Source organism: Oncorhynchus gorbuscha, linkage group LG05 (genome assembly GCF_021184085.1).
Source record: "Oncorhynchus gorbuscha isolate QuinsamMale2020 ecotype Even-year linkage group LG05, OgorEven_v1.0, whole genome shotgun sequence".
NCBI lineage: Eukaryota > Metazoa > Chordata > Actinopteri > Salmoniformes > Salmonidae > Oncorhynchus > Oncorhynchus gorbuscha.
This window is the reverse complement of record NC_060177.1, coordinates 87,361,030-87,383,115: the sequence shown is the minus strand read 5'-3', so window position 1 is coordinate 87,383,115 and position 22,086 is coordinate 87,361,030. Positions and strand designations below refer to the sequence as shown.

At 44.0% G+C, this 22,086-nt stretch overlaps 2 protein-coding genes across 2 annotated transcripts; both read right to left on the bottom strand.

The window, feature by feature from the left end:
• Positions 1 to 2,756: 2,756 nt before the first annotated feature.
• LOC124036627 (perforin-1-like) lies at positions 2,757 to 10,968 on the bottom strand. The gene is made up of 3 exons (XM_046351441.1): positions 10,812 to 10,968; positions 10,242 to 10,442; positions 2,757 to 3,125 (listed from the first exon to the last, which is right to left on the bottom strand). Exons 2-3 carry the CDS (start codon positions 10,398 to 10,400, stop codon positions 2,865 to 2,867), a joined length of 420 nt encoding a protein of 139 aa, XP_046207397.1. The 5' UTR covers positions 10,401 to 10,442; positions 10,812 to 10,968; the 3' UTR covers positions 2,757 to 2,864.
• Positions 10,969 to 16,217: 5,249 nt separating this feature from the next.
• On the bottom strand, positions 16,218 to 21,113 carry LOC124036626 (perforin-1-like). The gene is made up of 3 exons (XM_046351440.1): positions 20,963 to 21,113; positions 20,358 to 20,558; positions 16,218 to 19,830 (listed from the first exon to the last, which is right to left on the bottom strand). Exons 2-3 carry the CDS (start codon positions 20,514 to 20,516, stop codon positions 19,570 to 19,572), a joined length of 420 nt encoding a protein of 139 aa, XP_046207396.1. The 5' UTR covers positions 20,517 to 20,558; positions 20,963 to 21,113; the 3' UTR covers positions 16,218 to 19,569.
• Positions 21,114 to 22,086: the final 973 nt, after the last annotated feature.

Here is a 22,086-nt window from a genome sequence, read left to right as displayed (position 1 = left end):
AGGACACCGGATAAGACAGGAGAAATACTCCAGATATAACAGACTGACCCTAGCCCCCCGACACATAAACTACTGCAGCATAAATACTGGAGGCTGAGACAGGTGGGGTCGGGAGACACTGTGGCCCCATCCGACGATGCCGCCGGACAGGGCCAAACAGGCAGGATATAACCCCACCCACTTTGCCAATGCACAGCCCCCACACCACCAGAGGGATATCTTCAACCACCAACTTACCATCCTGAGACAAGGCCGAGTATAGCCCACAAAGATCTCCGCCACGGCACAACCCAAAGGAAGGGGGGGAGGGTTGTGCTGAGTTACTTATCATCTGTCATGGTGATGTATTCCCACGCCAACACGTTTTTCCACACCCGTGTTTGTTCAAGCTGGCCTGAAATGTGATTGGTACACCTCATTCCAACATTGTTTAATTTAAAACATGTTTCCTTACAGCACAAGAAGAATCCAGCTTAGCTATCTGTACATCTGGTCGGGTATACTACAAATAGCTGAATACTACTTTCTTACTTAATCACAATCCCCCAAAAACAACAACAGTCGTTGCAGGGGAAAGGCTATGTTATTTAATTGTTTTACATTTTTATCTGTTGTGAAAGAGAACCAATGTTGAATCAGTGTCACGCCCTGACCTTAGAGATCCTTTTTATGTCTCTATTTTGGTTTGGTCAGGGCGTGAGTTGGGGTGGGCATTCTATGTCTTGTGTTTCTATGATTTTCTATTTCTATGTTTTGGCCGGGTATGTTTCACAATCAGGGACAGCTGTCTATCGTTGTCTCTGATTGGGAACCATACTTAGGTAACTTTTTTCCCCCACCGTTCTTTGTGGGAAGTAGTCTTTGTTTGTTGGCACTATTGCCTTCAGCGTCACGGTTTATTGTTGGCGTCATTCTTAAATAAAGTAAAATGTACACTCACCACGCTTCACCTTGGTCCTCTCTTTTCAACAGCCGTGATAATCAGGAAGATGCTGCTAATTAGACACTATGACCATATACAAACACATTTGGCTTAAAAGGTTTTCTTAATTTCTCTCTCTAGGAATTCCATTTTCACTAACAGAGGTTCAAATTACCTTGTTGGTATCATAATTCCACAGTTTTATTGACAATTTATGTCCAAAGACCGGTCTCCAAACTAAACATGGTAAGAGACTATGATTGAAAATATGTAAGCCTCATTGTCAAAACACAGTAAGTGACAAGAGGTTAACACATTCAATACTGCATAAGGTAAACATACACAGTACTTGTAAAATATATAGCTATAGTAACTATAGTGGGACAACCAGATCTGGGTCATATAACTGAGTCAAACTTCAAATACACAAGGTGGGAGACATCAGTGTAGACACTAATTACAATACACTAACTGTAAGGTGGAGGTGGAGTTTTGTACTGCTCAATGTTCTAGAATCTATTCTCTTATGATGAGCCTGAGGATGAGGTCAGGGGGAGGACGGTTTTCCAGCTCAGTTTGAGGAGAATGAGAAATCCATGTCAGAGGAGAGGGGTTAGATGGGGGCCGGATGCTGTTGTTGGTGAGAGCAGGCATACTCTCTAGTTGAGGATGTAGGAATCAGGGATGTTTATAAAACCCTAGATGACTTTAATGGGATGCTGTTTTGAAGCCACTGCGCAGCCATTCAACTCCTTGACCATTTAACTCCTTGACCATTCAACTCCTTGACCATTCAACTCCTACACCAATGTAAAAACGATTTTAGAGGCTATAGAAATGCATGTATTATTGTCAACATTTGTTTTTGCCAAGTATATTCTATCATAGTTGCCTTAATGCATACTTTTAAACATACACATTTAAATAAAAAACTATTATAATAAAACATTCTTTAAAGTATACTTTTTAGAGAGTACTAATGTTACTGTCCCCGCTACAACAAAGAAAAACTTAAATACAAGTAATTTTGTCCGTGACATCCTATGGAGGACTGCTCTTTATGAGGAGAACCAATATGGCGGCTGCTGGCTTCAAAGTGTCTCGTTGGCCAATACATAGCATCAGTATCAAGGGTTTATAAACATCATATGTAGGAATAGTAGAGGCTGGGTTCAATCAAATCAAATTTATTCATAAAGCCCTTCTTACATCAGCTGATGACACAAAGTGATGTACAGAAACCCAGCCTAAAACCCCAAACAGCAAACAATGCAGGTGTAGAAGTACGGTGGCTAGGAAAAACTCCCTAGAAAGGCCAGAACCTAGGAAGAAACCTAGAGAGGACAAGAGGAGCCTAGAATTCAGCTCAGGAGAATGAGAAAGACATGTAACAGATGAGGAGTCAGACAATGGAGGAGGTCTAGCTACTCTAGCTGAGTATTGTTGGCTTACAGTAGTTGATGGAGGGGCTCTACTCTAGGCTAGGGGCTCCAGGGTGTAGGAGTAGTACAGGGTCAACTGTAGAGGCTCCAGGGTGTAGGAGTAGTACAGGGTCTACAGTAGGGGCTCTAGGGTGTAGGAGTAGTACAGGGTCTACTGTAGAGGCTCCAGGGTGTAGGAGTAGTACAGGGTCTACAGTAGGGGCTCTAGGGTGTGGGAGTAGTACAGGGTTTACTGTAGGGGCTCTATGGTGTAGGAGGAGTACAGGGTTTACTGTAGGGGCTCTAGGGTGTGGGAGTAGCAGGGTTTACTGTAGGGGCTCTAGGGTGTAGGAGTAGTACAGGGTCTACTGTTGAGGCTCTAGGGTGTAGGTGTAGTTCAGGGTCTACTGTAGGGTCTCTAGGGTGTAGGAGTAGTACAGGCTCTACTGTTGAGGCTCTAGGGTGTAGGAGTAGTTCAGGGTCTACTGTAGGGGCTCTAGGGTGTAGGAGTAGTTCAGGGTCTACTGTAGAGGTTCTAGGGTGTAGGAGTAGTTCAGGATCCCGCCTGTGTTCAGGAAACATTTATGTTGCCAAGTTCCGATCTTGATGGAGCGCTCGCAGGTCCCCAGCAGGTCGTTGGTGTTGATGTCGCTGTCGTACACCTCCAACCTCAAGATGTTGTTCTCACGGGCGTTGAGGAAGCTGAACTCCTCCTTCCAGCTGGGGTGGTGGTTGTTGTTCTTCACCTCTGTCCTCCCGAGAAAGCCGTGCGCCCTGAACACCTGGATAATAATGAGAATGATTATGATCATAGAGTTAGTTAGAGGAAACATCATGGATATAACCCGTTCGCCTATGAGTATACACAACTGTATGCTAGCATAGCACAATGACTGGAAGTCTACAGGTAAGCTAGCATACCTAGCTAGCATTAACTCGAAAAACTACCTGTAACTTCCTTCATACGGCACGCAGAGGCATAAATCTGGTATCGACGAGTTCATCTGACTCTGGGTAAAGAATCTGGGTAAAGAATCTCCAGAATCTCGCGGTATCCCTTTAAAGTAGTCAACTGAGTGGGTATGGTCGTCACTAGTTACAACAGCTACAAAGTCATAAACCCCGCCTATTTCTATAATTTATCTTTGTAAAATCGGATTTTAAACCCAACCCCAACCCTAACATTAACGTTAACCAGGCTGCTAACCTTATGCCTAACCCTGACCTTAAATTAATGCATACATTGTTTGTGTGGCTGTGGTATGTAGTGGAAACCAGTGCGTTGGGAGGGATCAGCGAAGGAGAGCAGATCAGGAGAGCAGATGATCAGCAGAGAGCAGATCAGGAGAGCATTGTCTCTTTCTTCAAATTGGGTTAACTATGGATTGAATGAAATTAATGGCAAGATTTGTTTCAGGACTCCAGCCCCGCAGGTGGCGGTAAATTACCAATATAAGCTTTGTGAAAATTGACTACTTAAAAATGGAGATGGCTTTAATGGTGCTGCCCATGCTCAGATACAAAGACGAGTCCTCTAACTAACTCTATGAATTCTGATATTAATGCTGAAAATGATCCAATTAATCTTTTACCTTTATTTAACTAAGCAAGTCAGCGAAGAACAAATCCTTACTTTTCACGGCCGTCAAAGGAAGTTGACCAAAGCGCAGCGTGGTGAGCGTACATATTCCATTTATTTAGGATGACGCCGACAAAAAACAATAAACAATACAAAACAACCGTGAAGCTTAAACCTCTTGAAGCTAGGGAGCAGAAATTTATGTTTGGAAAAAAATAATGTTCCCAATGTAAGCTGCCTATTTCTCAGGCCCAGATGCTGGAATATGCATATAATTGACAGATTAGGATAGAAAACACTCTAAAGTTTCCAAAACTGTCAAAATATTGTCTGTGGGTTTAACAGAACTGATTTTGCAGGCGAAAACCTGAGGAAATCCAACCCAGAAGTGCCTCTTATTTTGAAAAATTCCTGTTCCATAGCCTGCCTTTCCTCCATTTAAAGGGATATCAACCAGATTCATTTTGCAAATGCTTCCACAGAGTGTGAACAGTCTTTAGACATAGTGTCAAGGTTTTATTCTGAAAAATGAGCGAGATTTATCAAAACGCGTCAGTGGATAGCTGAATGTCCTTCGATTAGTTCATGCGCGTTCAACATTTTCTTTATCTTCAAAGCTAACTAGGACACCAGCGCGACATCAACCCAGAGCACATCAGACTGCTTTTCTCCGGATTCCTACCGCAAGCTCTGAACCTTTACACCGGATCATCGCAACTAGCTAGCTGCAATCCGAGTGGCTACTCCTGGCTAACGTCTCTGTCCCAAAACAAGCACCAAAGCCTTGAGCTAGCTCGAGCTAAGCCCATCTCCCGACTAGCCGAAGAGGCCCAACAATACCTCTTTTGCCAACTGGCCTGGACCCTTTACTGCCGACACGGAGCCCCGCCGATCCATCACGACTGGTCCGCCGACATAATCGTCCGAGGTGGTTTCAACAGGCTTTTCCGTTGCGACATCGCCAAAGATCCATCTGCTGGCCAAGGCCCGCGAGCTTTCTGAAACGCTGTGTCTCCAGCTCACCTAGCGTACTCCAGCTCACCTAGCGTATATAGAGCACCTGTAGCATACTCCTGGGCTACAATTACCCGGGCCCACGACCGGTCTGTCGATGTCACTGCATGAAGAGGAATAAACAGACTCACCCCATCGCGACGTTCCCCCAAAGGTTAACTCTCTAGTCCTCGCTATCTCCCTGCTTGCTAATTCGGCCTGCTAATGGCTAGCTTGTCTAGCCCGGGCCTACGAACTGTTAGCTTGTTAGCACAGGCCTGCTAACCATCGGAATCACTGCATCCCAAACTCTCTGAACCCATTTACTTTCTATCTCTTTTTGATTTTTATTTTGTTTATACCTTCCGGAAACTTGCCTCACCCACTGTGGTACGGAATCGCTGTTACTTTTAATTTTTATTTTATTTTTATGACACACTCAAGAACCTCCAGACGCTAACCAGCTAGCTAGCTACAAGCTATTTAGTCATTGTTAGTTAAAAAAAAAAAAAAAAAACCTGGATAACACTCGCCAGCCCAGCCCCCTGCCCCATCCACCGCTGCCCCTGGACACTGATCTCTTGGCTACATAGCTGACGCACACTGGACTGCCCATTAATCACGGTACTCCAATCTGCTTGTTTGTTTTATCTGTCGGCCCAGTTGCCTAGTCAACGCCATTTTACCTGCTGTTTGTTGTGCTAGCTGATTAGCCTCGCCCACTGTTTTTAGCTAGCTTTCTCAATTCAACACCTGTGACTACTGTATGCCTCGCTGTATGTCTCTCCCAAATGTCAATATGCCTTGTATACTGTTGTTCAGGTTAGTTATCATTGTTTTAGTTCACAATGGAGCCCCTAGATCCACTCTGCATACCCCTGTTACCTCCCTTGTCCCACCCCCCCACACATGCGGTGACCTCACCCATTACAACCAGCATTTCCAGAGATACAACCTCTCTCATCATCACCCAGTGCCTGGGCTTACCTCCGCTGTACCCGCACCCCACCATACCCCTGTCTGCGCATTATGCCCTGAATATATTCTACCATGCCCAGAAACCTGCTCCTCTTATCCTCTGCCCCCAACGCTCTAGGCGACCAGTTTTGATAGCCTTTAGCCGTACCCTCATACTACTCCTTCTCTGTTCCGCGGGTGATGTGGAGGTAAACCCAGGCCCCGCATGTCCCCAGGTACCCTCATTTGTTGACTTCTGTGATCGAAAAAGTCTTGGTTTTATGCATGTCAACATCAGAAGCCTCCTCCCTAAGTTTGTTTTACTCACTGCTTTAGCACACTCTGCAACCCTGATGTCCTTGCCGTGTCTGAATCCTGGCTCAGGAAGGCCACCAAAAATTCAGAGATTTCCATACCCAACTATAACATCTTCCGTCAAGATAGAACTGCTAAAGGGGGAGGAGTTGCAGTCTACTGCAGAGATAGCCTGCAAAGTAATGTCATACTTTCCAGGTCCATACCCAAACAGTTTGAACTACTAATTTTGAAAATTACTCTCTCCAGAAACAAGTCTCTCACTGTTGCCGCCTGCTACCGACCCCCCTCAGCTCCCAGCTGTGCCCTGGACACCATTTGTGAATTGATCGCCCCCCATCTAGCTTCAGAGTTCGTTCTGTTAGGTGACCTAAACTGGGATATGCTTAACACCCCGGCAGTCCTACAATCTAAGCTAGATGCCCTCAATCTCACTCAAATCATCAAGGAACCCACCAGGTACAACCCTAACTCTGTAAACAAGGGCACCCTCATAGACGTCATCCTGACCAACTGGCCCTCCAAATATACCTCTGCTGTCTTCAACCAGGATCTCAGCGATCACTGCCTCATCGCCTGTATCCGCCACGGAGCCGTAGTCAAACGACCACCCCTCATCACTGTCAAACGCTCCCTAAAACACTTCTGTGAGCAGGCCTTTCTAATCGACATGGCCCGGGTATCCTGGAAGGACATTGACCTCATCCCGTCAGTTGAGGATGCATGGTCATTCTTTAAAAGTAACTTCCTCACCATTTTAGATAAGCATGCTCCGTTCAAAAAATGCAGAACCAAGAACAGATACAGCCCTTGGTTCACTCCAGACCTGACTGCCCTCGACCAGCACAAAAACATCCTGTGGCGGACTGCAATAGCATCGAATAGCCCCCGTGATATGCAACTGTTCAGGGAAGTCAGGAACCAATACACGCAGTCAGTCAGGAAAGCTAAGGCCAGCTTCTTCAGGCAGAAGTTTGCATCCTGTAGCTCCAACTCCAAAAAGTTCTGGGACACTGTGAAGTCCATGGAGAACAAGAGCACCTCCTCCCAGCTGCCCACTGCTCTGAGGCTAGGAAACACTGTCTCCACCGATAAATCCATGATTATCGAAAACTTCAATAAACACTTCTCAACGGCTGGCCATGCCTTCCGCCTTTACCCAAATCCAGATAGCAGATGTTCTGAAAGAGCTGCAAAACCTGGACCCGTACAAATCAGCTGGGCTTGACAATCTGGACCCGCTATTTCTGAAACTATCTGCCGCCATTGTCGCAACCCCTATTACCAGCCTGTTCAACCTCTCTTTCATATCGTCTGAGATCCCCAAGGATTGGAAAGCTGCCGCTGTCATCCCCCTCTTCAAAGGGGGAGACACCCTGGACCCAAACTGTTACAGACCTATATCCATCCTGCCCTGCCTATCTAAGGTCTTCGAAAGCCAAGTCAACAAACAGGTCACTGACCATCTCGAATCCCACCGTACCTTCTCCGCTGTGCAATCTGGTTTCCGAGCCGGTCACGGGTGCACCTCAGCCACACTCAAACTAAACGATATCATAACCGCCATCGATAAAAGACAGTACTGTGCAGCCGTCTTCATCGACCTCGCCAAGGCTTTCGAAATCACCATATTCTTATCGGCAGACTCTACAGCCTCGGTTTTTCGGATGACTGCCTTGCCTGGTTCACCAATTACTTTGCAGACAGAGTTCAGTGTGTCAAATCGGAGGGCATGCTGTCCGGTCCTCTGGCAGTCTCTATGGGGGTGCCACAGGGTTCAATTCTCGGGCCGACTCTTTTCTCTGTGTATATCAATGATGTTGCTCTTGCTGCGGGCGATTCCCTGATCCACCTCTACGCAGACGACACCATTCTATATACTTTCGGCCCGTCATTGGACACTGTGCTATCTAACCTCCAAACGAGCTTCAATGCCATACAGCACTCCTTCCGTGGCCTCCAACTGCTCTTAAATGCGAGTAAAACCAAATGCATGCTTTTCAACCGATCGCTGCCTGCACCCGCATGTCCGACTAGCATCACCACCCTGGATGGTTCCGACCTTGAATATGTGGACATCTATAAGTACCTAGGTGTCTGGCTAGACTGCAAACTCTCCTTCCAGACCCACATCAAACATCTCCAATCGAAAATCAAATCAAGAGTCGGCTTTCTATTCCGCAACAAAGCCTCCTTCACTCACGCTGCCAAGCTTACCCTAGTTAAACTGACTATCCTACCGATCCTCGACTTCGGCGATGTCATCTACAAAATGGCTTCCAACACTCTACTCAGCAAACTGGATGCAGTCTATCACAGTGCCATCCGTTTTGTCACTAAAGCACCTTATACCACCCACCACTGCGACTTGTATGCTCTAGTCGGCTGGCCCTCACTACATATTCGTCGCCAGACCCACTGGCTCCAGGTCATCTACAAGTCCATGCTAGGTAAAGCTCCGCCTTATCTCAGTTCACTGGTCACGATGGCAACACCCATCCGTGCACGCGCTCCAGCAGGTGTATCTCACTGATCATCCCTAAAGCCAACACATCATTTGGCCGCCTTTCGTTCCAGTACTCTGCTGCCTGTGACTGGAACGAGATTCAAAATCGCTGAAGTTGGAGACTTTTATCTCCCTCACCAACTTCAAACATCAGCTATCCGAGCAGCTAACCGATCACTGCAGCTGTACATAGTCTATAGGAAAATAGCCCACCCATTTTCACCTACCTCATTCCCATACTGTTTTTTATACTGTTTTTATTTATTTATTTTTCTGCTCTTTTGCACACCAATATCTCTACCTGTACATGACCTGATCATTTATCACTCCAGTGTTAATCTGCAATACTGTATTATTCGCCTACCTCCTCATGCCTTTTGCACACATTGTATATAGACTGCCCATTTTTTTTTTTCTACTGTGTTATTGACTTGTTAATTGTTTATTCCATGTGTAACTCTGTGTTGTCTGTTCACACTGCTATGCTTTTATCTTGGCCAGGTCGCAGTTGCAAATGAGAACTTGTTCTCAACTAGCCTACCTGGTTAAATAAAGGTGAAATAAATAAATAAATAAAATAAATCTCTTTTATTGAATAGTTTACCATCCGGTTGAAATATTATTGATTATTTATGTTAAAAACAACCTGAGGATTGGTTATAAAAAATGTTTGTTTCTACAAACTTTACGGATACTATTTGGAATTTTTGTCTGCCCTTCATGACCGCTCAAGCCTGTTGATTTCTGAACATACCAAATTTAGGTTTTTGGATATAAAAATAATATTTATCAAACAAAAGGAACATTTATTGTGTAACTGGGAGTCTCGTGAGTGCAAACATCCGAAGATCATCAAAGGTAAGCGATTAATTTGATTGCTTTTCTGACTTCTGTGACCAATCTACATTGCTGCTAGCTGTTCGTAATGTTTTGTCTAGTGGTCGATAAACTCACAAACGCTTGGATTGCTTTCGCTGTAAAGCATATTTTCAAAATCTGACACGATAGGTGGATTAACAACAAGCTAAACTTTTCGTGAAAATTAATATTTTTTGTAATTTTTTAAAAATATGGCACTGCAATTCAGAGGTTGTTTACGAAAATGATCCCGTTAAAGGGATACGTGTGCCAAGAGTTAAGGGCTATATGCCACAAACAAAGTTAACTTCCCACACTGAAAGGAGGGAAAAGGGCTACTAAGTATGGTTCCCAATCAGAGACAACGATAGACAGCTGTCCCTAATGGAGAACCATACCCGGCCAAAACATAGAAATACAAAATCATAGAAAACAAAAACATTGAATGCCCACCTCAAATCACACCCTGACCAAACCAAATAGAGACATAAAAAGGCTCTCTAAGGTCAGGGTGTGGCATTATTTACAAAGACAAACCCTCCTCTAACCCGGACGACGCTGGGCCAATAGTACGCCGCCCAATGAGACTCCCAATCATGGCCGTTTGTGATACAGCCCGGGATCGAATAATCTTAACATCACACATCAGCTATCATGGTGGACAGGTGACTCAGGTGAGGAGAGATTTACCTCAACGTAGGCATCAGGGGTCCCTAGCAGGCTGCTATGCAGGTCAGTGGCATGGAGGTTGAAAACCTTGAGGACTTTAGGTTCCTCTGCTGCATAGATCTGGACCACAGTCAGAACACACACCACCAGCAGGCACCACGGGAGAGAGGAGGAGGACATGTCTCTCAGTCTGATAGGGCTTGATCCGTGGAGAGAAAACAACTAGAGAGAGAGGGGGGATAGGGAGATGAAAGGAGAAAATATAAAGCAAGAAGAGCAAGAAAAGAGACATTAAAATACATAAATAATTAGAAGATAGAAGGAACAGGATATATCAGGACAATACCCATTGGTCACAGTTCAAAGTCTATTTCTGATTTACATTTGGTTGTCATTGGATTTAGGTTACATTGATTACTTTTTGCAAATTCAGAATTCCACGTTGATTCAAAGTCATCACATAGATTTTTGTGGAAACAATGTTGATTCAACCAGTTTTTGCCCAGTGAGTTCTATACATAATGTCCATTTTCAAATATAATACATTATAAAGTAAACTCTCGTTACATGACTCATAAAAGGTCATAATACCTGTGTTCTGTAGAGTCTGGAGACGAGTCTGTCTGTCTCAGGGGGAAACAACCACTTATGGTTTTTCCTATGCCCTCTCACTGTTTATAAAGACCTCACCTGTGCATCCACAATATACCCTCAACATACTCAAACAGATTCTTTGTCCCAAATGACACCCTATTCCCTACATTGTGCTCTACTATTGACCAGAGCCCTATAGATCCTGGTCAAACGTAGTGCACCATCTAGGCCAGGGTGTCATTTGGGACACAGATAGAGGGCCAATGGAGACAGGTGGCCTGTTCTCAGTGATGCCTCAACCAATGAGATAGCACTCTGTTGCTAAACAACAGCAACACCTACAAGTATTATTAACCTGTCTGGTGCTGATGAATGAAGGCCAGGCTTTTGAATCAACACTTTGTGGGCTAGTTTTCTGGACACAAATTCAACTTGGTCCTGGACTACAAAGAAAAGCCCTTTCAACAGGGATTCTACATTAAGTGTGATTTTAATTTCAGCATTAGGCTTAATCTGGGTCATCAAACCTCAATGTTCATAAAGAGAAATCCATGAAAATTCAAATTCATAATCACTGACATGTTAAGATAAAAAGTAAACACTTTACGTGATGAAATAAATATCCAGACTGAGACCATAACACTGAGATGCAAGTTTCTTTATTGATGCCATCGTCATATCAGATGAGTGATCCAATATCCAGTAGGGACAAGGTCACAGGGAGCATTTGGCATATGCTCAGTTATTGGGGTTAGTTCATTAACAAATGCACTTAAATATGATAATCAGACATTGTGATAGGGGTGAGTACATAGTATGTGCGTCTCTTAGGTCAAGAGGGTTTTTGGAATGAGCGTGGGGTCAAAGGTCAGCGTCGTGTAACGGTTGAGGTCCTGCTGGTCAGGGGCATAAAACAAATCACATTTAATAAAGCACATTGCATGCATGTCGTTGTATATGCATGCAGGTCTAAGGGGGAAAAAAATGGCTTTTCAAATCCGATTCCATGAAATGCAATGTCATTTTACATGACTGGAGACGTCACAAGAACCTTTTTTAATAGCATACAAATGACCAAAATGGCTACTCCGATGTCGACATACTGAGATGAGTTAAACAAATGACGCTGTCTTTAAATGCAACCCTGTAGCACAGGCCAATGAAAAGTATGGATGCACAGATTGTATGAGGAGGAAATTATACTTCACCAACTTTCCAGTGGCACCCAGTCATCCAGTCACCCAGTCATCCAGTCACCCAGTCATCCAGTCACCCAGTCATCCAGTGGCACCCAGTCATCCAGTCACCCAGTCATCCAGTCACCCAGTCATCCAGTCACCCAGTCATCCAGTCACCCAGTCATCCAGTCACCCAGTCATCCAGTCACCCAGTCATCCAGTCACCCAGTCATCCAGTCACCCAGTCATCCAGTCACCCAGTCATCCAGTCACCCAGTCATCCTGTAATGGTGCGTGTTGGTGGCAGGGAAGTCAGGTGCAGTAGAGTGAACTTGGTATAAACAGAGCAATTTAATAAATGCTAAAAAAAAAAACACAAAAAAACTCTGAAAACCAATATATACAAAAATAATTATAAACGGGTACAAAACCCATCGCACACCAGAACATGACTTGAGCAAAACATACAACAGACAATCACCGACAAACACATGAGGGGAAACAGAGGGTTGATGGGATTGGAACCAGGTGTGAAGTAAGACGAGACAAAACCAATGGAAAATTAAAAATGGATCAACGAAGGCTAGAAGGCCGGTGACGTCGACCGCCCGAACAAGGAGAGGGGCCAACTTCAGAGGAAGTCGTGACACATCCAAACTGTTTTTTCCCCGCAATTGCATTTTTTATATTATCAAAGGCCTTTTAGCTGCTGACTGCTGTTCATCGACGGACACATTGACAGACACATTAACAGACACATCAACAGACACATTGACAGACACATTGACAGACACATTAACAGACACATCAACAGACACATCGACAGACACATTGACAGACACATTAACAGACACATTAACAGACACATTAACAGACACTTTGACAGACACATTGACAGCCACTTTGACAGACACATTAACAGACACATTAACAGACACATTGACAGACACATTGACAGCCACTTTGACAGACACATTGACAGACACATTGACAGACACATTAACAGACACATTGACAGACACATTAACAGACACATTGACAGCCACTTTGACAGACACATTGACAGACACATTGACAGACACATTAACAGACACATTGACAGACACATTAACAGACACATTAACAGACACATTGACAGACACTTAGACAGACACATTGACAGACACATTGACAGACACATTAACAGACACATCGACAGACACATTGACAGACACATTGACAGACACATCAACAGACACATCAACAGACACATTGACAGACACATTGACAGACACATTAACAGACACATTAACAGACACATTGACAGACACATTGACAGACACATTAACAGACACATTAACAGACACTTTGACAGACACATTGACAGCCACTTTGACAGACACATTGACAGACACATTGACAGACACATTAACAGACACATTGACAGACACATTAACAGACACATTGACAGCCACTTTGACAGACACATTGACAGACACATTGACAGACACATTAACAGACACATTGACAGACACTTTGACAGACACATTAACAGACACATTGACAGACACATTAACAGACACATTAACAGACACATTGACAGACACTTTGACAGACACATTAACAGACACATTAACAGACACACTGACAGACACTTTGACAGACACATTGACAGACACATTGACAGACACTTTGACAGACACATCGACAGACACATTGACAGACACATTGACAGACACTTTGACAGACACATCGACAGACACATACACGTATTTTCTTCAGCAGGGACAGGGAAGATGGTTAAAATTGATGGGAAGATGGATGGAGCCAAATACAGGACCATCCTGGAAGAAAACCTGATGGATTCTGCAAAAGACCTGAGACTGGGACGGAGATTTGTCTTCCAACAAGACAATGATCCAAAACATAAAGCAAAATTTACAATGGAATGGTTCAAAAATAAACATATACAAGTGTTAGAATGGCCAAGTCAAAGTCCAGACCTGAATCCAATCGAGAATCTGTGGAAAGAACTGAAAACTGCTGTTCACAAATGCTCTCCATCCAACCTCACTGAGCTCGAGCTGTTTTGCAAGGAGGAATGGGAAAATTTTCAGTCTCTCGATGTGCAAAACTGATAGAGACATACCCCAAGTGACTTACAGCTGTAATCGCAGCAAAAGGTGGCGCTACAAAGTATTAGAGATACCCCTCTATACTGCCCCCGTTGGAGAAAGTGCGTACCCATAGTAAACTGAAAATATTTTTTCCCAAAATTGCTAATATATGCATATAAAAATTATTATTGAATAGAAAACACTCTAAAGTTTCTAAAACCGTTTAAATTATGTCTGTATGTAAAGCAGAACTATCAGGGCAGCCTTTCTCCCAAATTCTCTCTTGTGAAGAGAAAAGTTGGGTCAACTTTGACGTCATGGCCCCCACCCTACCCAGGCAGCTACGGATCCAGGAACAGTCTCTATCTGTTCAGCGCGATGTCAGATTTCAAATGGCACGTTCATTGAGCCCTGCACGTTTGGCGGGCGAAATTGCTCGTGTCCCTCTGAAAAACAGGCACTCTTTTGCGCGCGGCCGATTTGGGGTACGACTTTTTCCATGATGCAGCATTTCAAGCCGGATTGTCTGTTAGCGTTGCTCTTTGTTCTACATGCTAAAAACATCATAAAGCTCGATTTTTCACATTGTTTGACCAGTTTAGTGGACATATAATATGTAAATTGGAAGTTTTGATGCGCAAGAGTGCTGGACCAGAAGTCATTTTGGATGCATTTCAGCCGAAGCTGTTAACATGTGCTAATACAGAGATACACAACGTGAAACCAAACGATGTATTGGGTAAGTATGACTCCTTCTACGTCTCCTGATGGAAGAACATCAAAGGTAAGGGAATATTTATGTGGTTATTTGGTGTTTCTGTGGACTCCAAACGTAGAGGAGACATACTGCTAATATCTGAGCGCTGACTCATAGTATAGCCCAGCGAACGATGTCTGTAACGTTAAAAATAAATGTAATACAGCGGTTGCATTAAGAAGAAGTGTATCTTTGTAACTATATGTAGAACATGTATATTTAGTCATGTTTATTGCTTGTTATCTGACGTTATCTGTCGGAGCTATCATCATTTCTCCTGACATATTGAGTAGCATTTTTTGAAATGTCGTCATTGTAAACAGAGATTTATGGATATAAATGGCATATTATTGAAAAAAAAAAATTAAATGTACTGTGTAACATGTAATATTACTGTCATCTGATTAAGATTTTCAAAAGGTTAGTGAACTATTTATTTTTTAATACTACTTTTAAATTTGATTTTTTCTGGGACAAAATGGCCGCCGCTTGCCTTTTGTTTCGGTGGTGATCTAATATAAATATGTGCTATGTTTTCGCCATAAAACATTTTAGAAATCTGACTTGCTGGGTAGATAAACAATGTGTTTATCTTTCATTTGAGCCATTGGACTTGTTAATGTGTGGAGGTTAAATATTTTTAGGAATATTTTTGCGTTCCATGCGCCACCTTCCAGTTGAACGTGGGGGGGGGGGGGGTTCCCAAATTGGAACCCTAGTCCCCTTCTGGTTAAGGGGGCTGAATAATTTTGCACGCCCAATTTTTCAGTTTTTGATTTGTTAAAAAAGTTTGAAATATCCAATAAATGTCGTTCCACTTCATGATTGTGTCCCACTTGTTGTTGATTCTTCACAAAAAAATACAGTTTTATATCTTTATGTTTGAAGCCTGAAATGTGGCAAAAGGTCGCAAAGTTCAACGTGGCCGAATACTTTCGCAAGGCACTGTAATTACAATGCGTGTAACGGCGTTCTTCGTTTGTAGAAAGAGAGTCGGACCGAAATGCAGCGTGGTGGTTACTCATGACTTTAATGAAAAAAAGTGACACATGAAATAACTATTACAAAATACAAAACAAAAAACGGAACGTGAAATCTAATTACAGCCTATCTGGTGAAACTACACAGAGACAGGAACAATCACCCACGAAATACACAGTGAAACCCAGGCTACCTAAATACGGTTCCCAATCGGAGACAACGAGAATCACCTGACTCTGATTGAGAACCGCCTCAGGCAGCCAAGCCCATACAACACCCCAACTCAGCCGCAATCCCAATACCTACAAAACCCCCAATACGAAACACAACATTAAACCCATGTCACACCCTGGCCTGACCAAATGTATAACGAAACACAAAACACTATGACCAAGGCGTGACAATGCCTTTATTAGTATGGCACGTTCAATAGAAACAATAAACGACACGTCATGATATACTTACTCATGATATACTTACTCATGATATACTTACTCATGATATACTTACTCATGATATACTTACTCATGATATACTTACTCATGATATACTTCAGTCTTCATAAAACAATTGATTTTTACCATATATTTTATGTTGTTGAAATAACAGCTAGCCTACAATTTGACAACGAGGTGTTTATCATCTTTAGCGTGGCAGAATTCTCATCATTATTACTCACCTGTTAGACCCAGACTCCCATTAACCAACCAGTAACCTCTCTCTTAAAGCTCATTGGAGGAGAAGATCCAATTTCCCTCCCATGGACCTTCTCCTCCAATGATCTTTAAGATAAATTGAGGAAACAAGGAGGGAGGAAGCAAGGATTTGACATCCAGAAATGTTTTCATACACAGCCAGTCCAATGTGTCCATAAAGGGGAGGTTACTAGTTCTTTACAATATCTTCATCCCAAATGGCACCCTATTCCCTATATAGTGCACTACTTTAGACCAGGGCCCATAGAGTGGGCAGTGCACTACACAGGGAATAGGGTGCCATTTGGAACACAAACAGGGACTAATAGCTGAGTGACGTATCATGTGTCATCATGACTTATTCCCACAGCAACACATTTTTCCACACCTGTGTTTGTTCAAGCTGGTCTGAAATGTGTTTGGTACGCCTCGTTCCACCTGGTTCTGCCTCGTTTCCTTACTCGTTTCTTTACAGCACAAGAAGAATCCAGCTTAGCTATCTGTACATCTGGCCGGGTATACCACAAATAGCTGAATACTGCTTTCTTACTTAATCACAATCCCCCCAAAACAACAACCTTCTTTGCAGGGGAAATGCTATATTATTTGATTGTTTACATTTTTAACTGTTGTGAAAGAGAACCAATGTTGAATCATGAAGATGCTGCTAATTAGATACTATGACAGTAAACAAACACATTTAGCTTAAAAGGTTTTCTTAATTTCTCTCTCTAGGAATTGTACTATTTTTCTCAAAAACATTCCGTTTTCTCTAACAGAGGTTCAATTACCTTGTTGAAATCATAATTCCACAGTTTTATTGACAATTTGTGGCCAAAGTCCGGTGTCCACACTAAACATGGTAAGAGACTATGATTGAAAAGATGTAAGCCTCATTGTCAAATTGTAGGCTAGCTGTTATTTCTATAACATGAATATGGTAATTTGGTATTTCAGTGAAGAACTGGAGAGAGCCAGACTGAGACCATTGTGCAGGGAAACAAGATTTGTATTAATTGATGTCATACTAAAGTGAGGATCAGAGCAGGCCAGACACAGTGACAGCAGGCCAGACACAGTGACAGCAGGCCAGACACAGTGACAGCAGGCCAGACACAGTGACAGCAGGCCAGACACAGTGACAGCAGGCCAGACACAGTGACAGCAGGCCAGACACAGTGACAGCAGGCCAGACACAGTGACAGCAGGCCAGACACAGTGACAGCAGGCCAGACACAGTGACAGCAGGCCAGACACAGTGACAGCAGGCCAGACACAGTGACAGCAGGCCAGACACAGTGACAGCAGGCCAGACACAGTGACAGCAGGCCAGACACAGTGACAGCAGGCCAGACACAGTGACAGCAGGCCAGACACAGTGACAGCAGGCCAAACACAGTGACAGCAGGCCAGACACAGTGACAGCAGGCCAGACACAGTGACAGCAGGCCAGACACAGTGACAGCAGGCCAGACACAGTGACAGCAGGCCAGACACAGTGACAGCAGGCCAGACACAGTGACAGCAGGCCAGACACAGTGACAGCAGGCCAGACACAGTGACAGCAGGCCAGACACAGTGACAGCAGGCCAGACACAGTGACAGCAGGCCAGACACAGTGACAGCAGGCCAGACACAGTGACAGCAGGCCAGACACAGTGACAGCAGGCCAGACACAGTGACAGCAGGCCAGACACAGTGACAGCAGGCCAGACACAGTGACAGCAGGCCAGACACAGTGACAGCAGGCCAGACACAGTGACAGCAGGCCAGACACAGTGACAGCAGGCCAGACACAGTGACAGCAGGCCAGACACAGTGACAGCAGGCCAGACACAGTGACAGCAGGCCAGACACAGTGACAGCAGGCCAGACACAGTGACAGCAGGCCAGACACAGTGACAGCAGGCCAGACACAGTGACAGCAGGCCAGACACAGTGACAGCAGGCCAAACACAGTGACAGCAGGCCAGACACAGTGACAGCAGGCCAGACACAGTGACAGCAGGCCAGACACAGTGACAGCAGGCCAGACACAGTGACAGCAGGCCAGACACAGTGACAGCAGGCCAGACACAGTGACAGCAGGCCAGACACCAGTGAGTGACAGATGTTAACTCATTCACTACTTCAGTTCTAAGGTAAATGTGTAGACACTAATTACAATGAACTAACTGTAGGGGGGAGGTGGAGTTTTGTACTGCTCAATGTTCTAGAATCTAGTCTGTTATGATGAGCCCGAGGATGAGGTCAGGGGGAGGACGGTTTTTCAGCTCAGTTTGAGGAGAATTAGAAATCCATGTCAGGGGAGAGGGGCTAGATGGGGGTCGGATGTTGTTGTTGGTAAGAGCAGGCATACTCTCTAGTTGAGGGTGTAAGGAATCAATAATGTGTATAAAACCCTTGATGACTACAATTGGCCGCTGTTTGGAAGCCACTGCGCAGCCATTCAACTCCTTCACCATTCAACTCCTTCACCATTGTAAAAACAATTTGGGATTATATAGAAATACATTTATTGTTGTCAACATTTGTTTTTGCCAAGTATAATCTATTATATATGCCTTAATGCATACTTTTAAAGTATAATAAAGTAGCGTTTTTAGAGAGTACCAATGTTACTGTCCCCACTACAACAAAGAAAGACTTAAATACATGTAATTTTGTCCGTGGCATCCTATGGAGGACTGCTCTTTATGAGGTGAACCGATATGGCGGCGGCTGGCTTCAATAAGGTTTGATTTGATTTGGAATGAGAAAGCAATGTAACAGATGAGGGGTCAGACAAGGGAGGAGGAGGTCTAGCTGAGTATTGTTGGATTACAGTTGTTGATGGAGGGGCTCTATGCTGGGCTAGGGCCTCTAGGGTGTAGGGTAGGATGAATACAGGGTCTACTATAGAGGCTCTAGGGTGTAGGAGTAGTACAGGGTCTACTGTAGGGGCTCTAGGGTGTAGGACTAGTACAGGGTCTACTGTAGAGGCTCTAGGGTGTAGGACTAGTACAGGGTCTACTGCAGAGGCTCTAGGGTATAGGAGTAGTACAGGGTTTACTGTAGGGGATCTAGGGTGTAGGAGTAGTTCAGGATCCCGCCTGTCTTCAGGAAACATTTATGTTGCCAAGTTCCAATCTTGATGGAGCGCTCGCAGGTCCCCAGCAGGTCGTCGGTGTTGATGTCGCTGTCGTACACCTCCAACCTCAAGATGTTGTTCTCACGGGCGTTGAGGAAGCTGAACTCCTCCTTCCAGCTGGGGTCATGGTTGTTGTTCTTCACCTCTGTCCTCCCGAGAAAGCCGTGCGCTCTGAACACCTGGATAATAATGAGAATGGGTTGGGAGTGATCAGTGTGATCAGCCAAGGAGAGCAGATCAGGAGAGCAGATGATCAGCAGAGAGCAGATCAGGAGAGCATTGTCTCTTTCTTCAAACTTAATTTAATTTAATTAATTTGATTTGATTTGATTTAATTAAATTAATGACACACGATTTGTTTCAGGACTCCAGCCCTGCAGGTGGCAGTATATTACATATATAAGCTTTGTGAAAATTGACTACTTAAAAATGGAGATGGCTTTAATGGCGCTGCCCATGCTCAGATACAAAGACGAGTCCTCTAACTAACTCTATGAATTCTGATATTAATGCTGAAAATTACCCTAATATTTATTTACCTTTATTTAACTAGTCGGTTAAGAATAAATTCTTATTTACAATGACAAACCCTCCTCTGACCCGGACGACGCTGGGCCAATAGTACGCCGCCCAATGAGACTCCCAATCACGGCCGGTTGTCTCAGCTATCATGGTGGACAGGTGACTCAGGTGAGGAGAGATTTACCTCGACGTAGGCATCAGGGGTCCCTAGCAGGCTGCTGTGCAGGTCAGTGGCATGGAGGTTGAACACCTTGAGGACCATAGGTTCCTCTGCTGCATAGATCTGGACCACAGTCAGAACACACACCACCAGCAGGCACCACGGGAGAGAGGAGGAGGACATGTCTCTCAGTCTGATAGGGCTTGATCCGTGGAGGGAAGACAACTAGAGAGAGGGGGGGAGATAGGGAGATGAAAGGAGAAAATATAAGCACATCACCTGTTTCTCTAAGAGAATGTCACAAAGCAAGAAGAGCAAGAAAAGAGATATTAAAATACATAAATTATTAGAAGATAGAAGGAACAGGATATATCAGGACAATACCCACTGGTCACAGTTCAAAGTCTACTTCTGATTTACATTTGGTTGTCGTTGGATTTAGGTTACATTGATTACTTTTTAGAAATTCAGAATTCCACGTTGATTCAAAGTCATCACATAGATTTTTGTGGAAACAATGTTGATTCAACCAGTTTTTGCCCAGTGAGTTCTATACATAATGTCCATTTTCAAATATAATACATTATAAAGTAAACTCTCGTTACATGACTCATAAAAGGTCATAATACCTGTGTTCTGTAGAGTCTGGAGACGAGTCTGTCTGTCTCAGGGGGAAGCAACCACTGCTGTTTTTTCCTATGCCCTCTCACTGTTTATAAAGACCTCACCTGTGCATTCACAATATACCCTCAACACAGATGCTTTGTACCAAATGACACCCTATTCCCTACATAGTGCTCTACTTTTGACCAGGGCCCTATAGATCCTGGTCAAAAGTAGTGCACTATCTAGGCCAGGGTGTCATTTGGGACACAGATAGAGGGCCAATGGAGACAGGTGGCCTGTTCTCAGGGATGCCTCAACCAATGAGATAGCACTCTGTTGCTAAACAACAGCAACACCTACAAGTATTATTTTTTATTTATTTTTTATTTCACCTTTATTTAACCAGGTAGGCTAGTTAAGAACAAGTTCTCATTTGCAACTGCGACCTGGCCAAGATAAAGCATAGCAGTGTGAACAGACAACGCAGAGTTACACATGGAGTAAACAATTAGCAAGTCAATAACACAGTAGAAAAAATGGGCAGTCTATATACAATGTGTGCAAAAGGCATGAGGAGGTAGGCGAATAATACAATTTTGCAGATTAACACTGGAGTGATAAATGATCAGATGGTCATGTACAGGTAGAGATATTGGTGTGCAAAAGAGCAGAAAAGTAAATAAATAAAAACAGTATAAAAACAGTATGGGAATGAGGTAGGTGAAAATGGGTTGGCTATTTACCTATAGACTATGTACAGCTGCAGCGATCGGTTAGCTGTTCGGATAGCTGATGTTTGAAGTTGGTGAGGGAGATAAAAGTCTTCAACTTCAGCGATTTTTGCAATTCGTTCCACTCACAGGCAGCAGAGTACTGGAACGAAAGGCGGCCAAATGAGGTGTTGGCTTTAGGGATGATCAGTGAGATACACCTGCTGGAGCGCGTGCTACGGATCGGTGTTGCCATCGTGACCAGTGAACTGAGATAAGGCGGAGCTTTACCTAGCATGGACTTGTAGATGACCTGGAGCCAGTGGGTCTGGCAACGAATATGTAGTGAGGGCCAGCCGACTAGAGCATACAAGTCGCAGTGGTGGGTGGTATAAGGTGCTTTAGTGACAAAACGGATGGCACTGTGATAGACTGCA

Bases quoted from the DNA above. Each gene is read 5' to 3' on its own strand.
- LOC124036627 (XM_046351441.1), bottom strand. From the start codon at position 10,400: ATGTCCTCCTCCTCTCTCCCGTGGTGCCTGCTGGTGGTGTGTGTTCTG. The intron at 3,126-10,241 runs GTAAATCTCTCC...ATTATTATCCAG, and splicing joins CCCCTGATGCCTACGTTGAG to GTGTTCAGGGCGCACGGCTT.
- LOC124036626 (XM_046351440.1), bottom strand. From the start codon at position 20,516: ATGTCCTCCTCCTCTCTCCCGTGGTGCCTGCTGGTGGTGTGTGTTCTG. The intron at 19,831-20,357 runs GTAAATCTCTCC...ATTATTATCCAG, and splicing joins CCCCTGATGCCTACGTCGAG to GTGTTCAGAGCGCACGGCTT.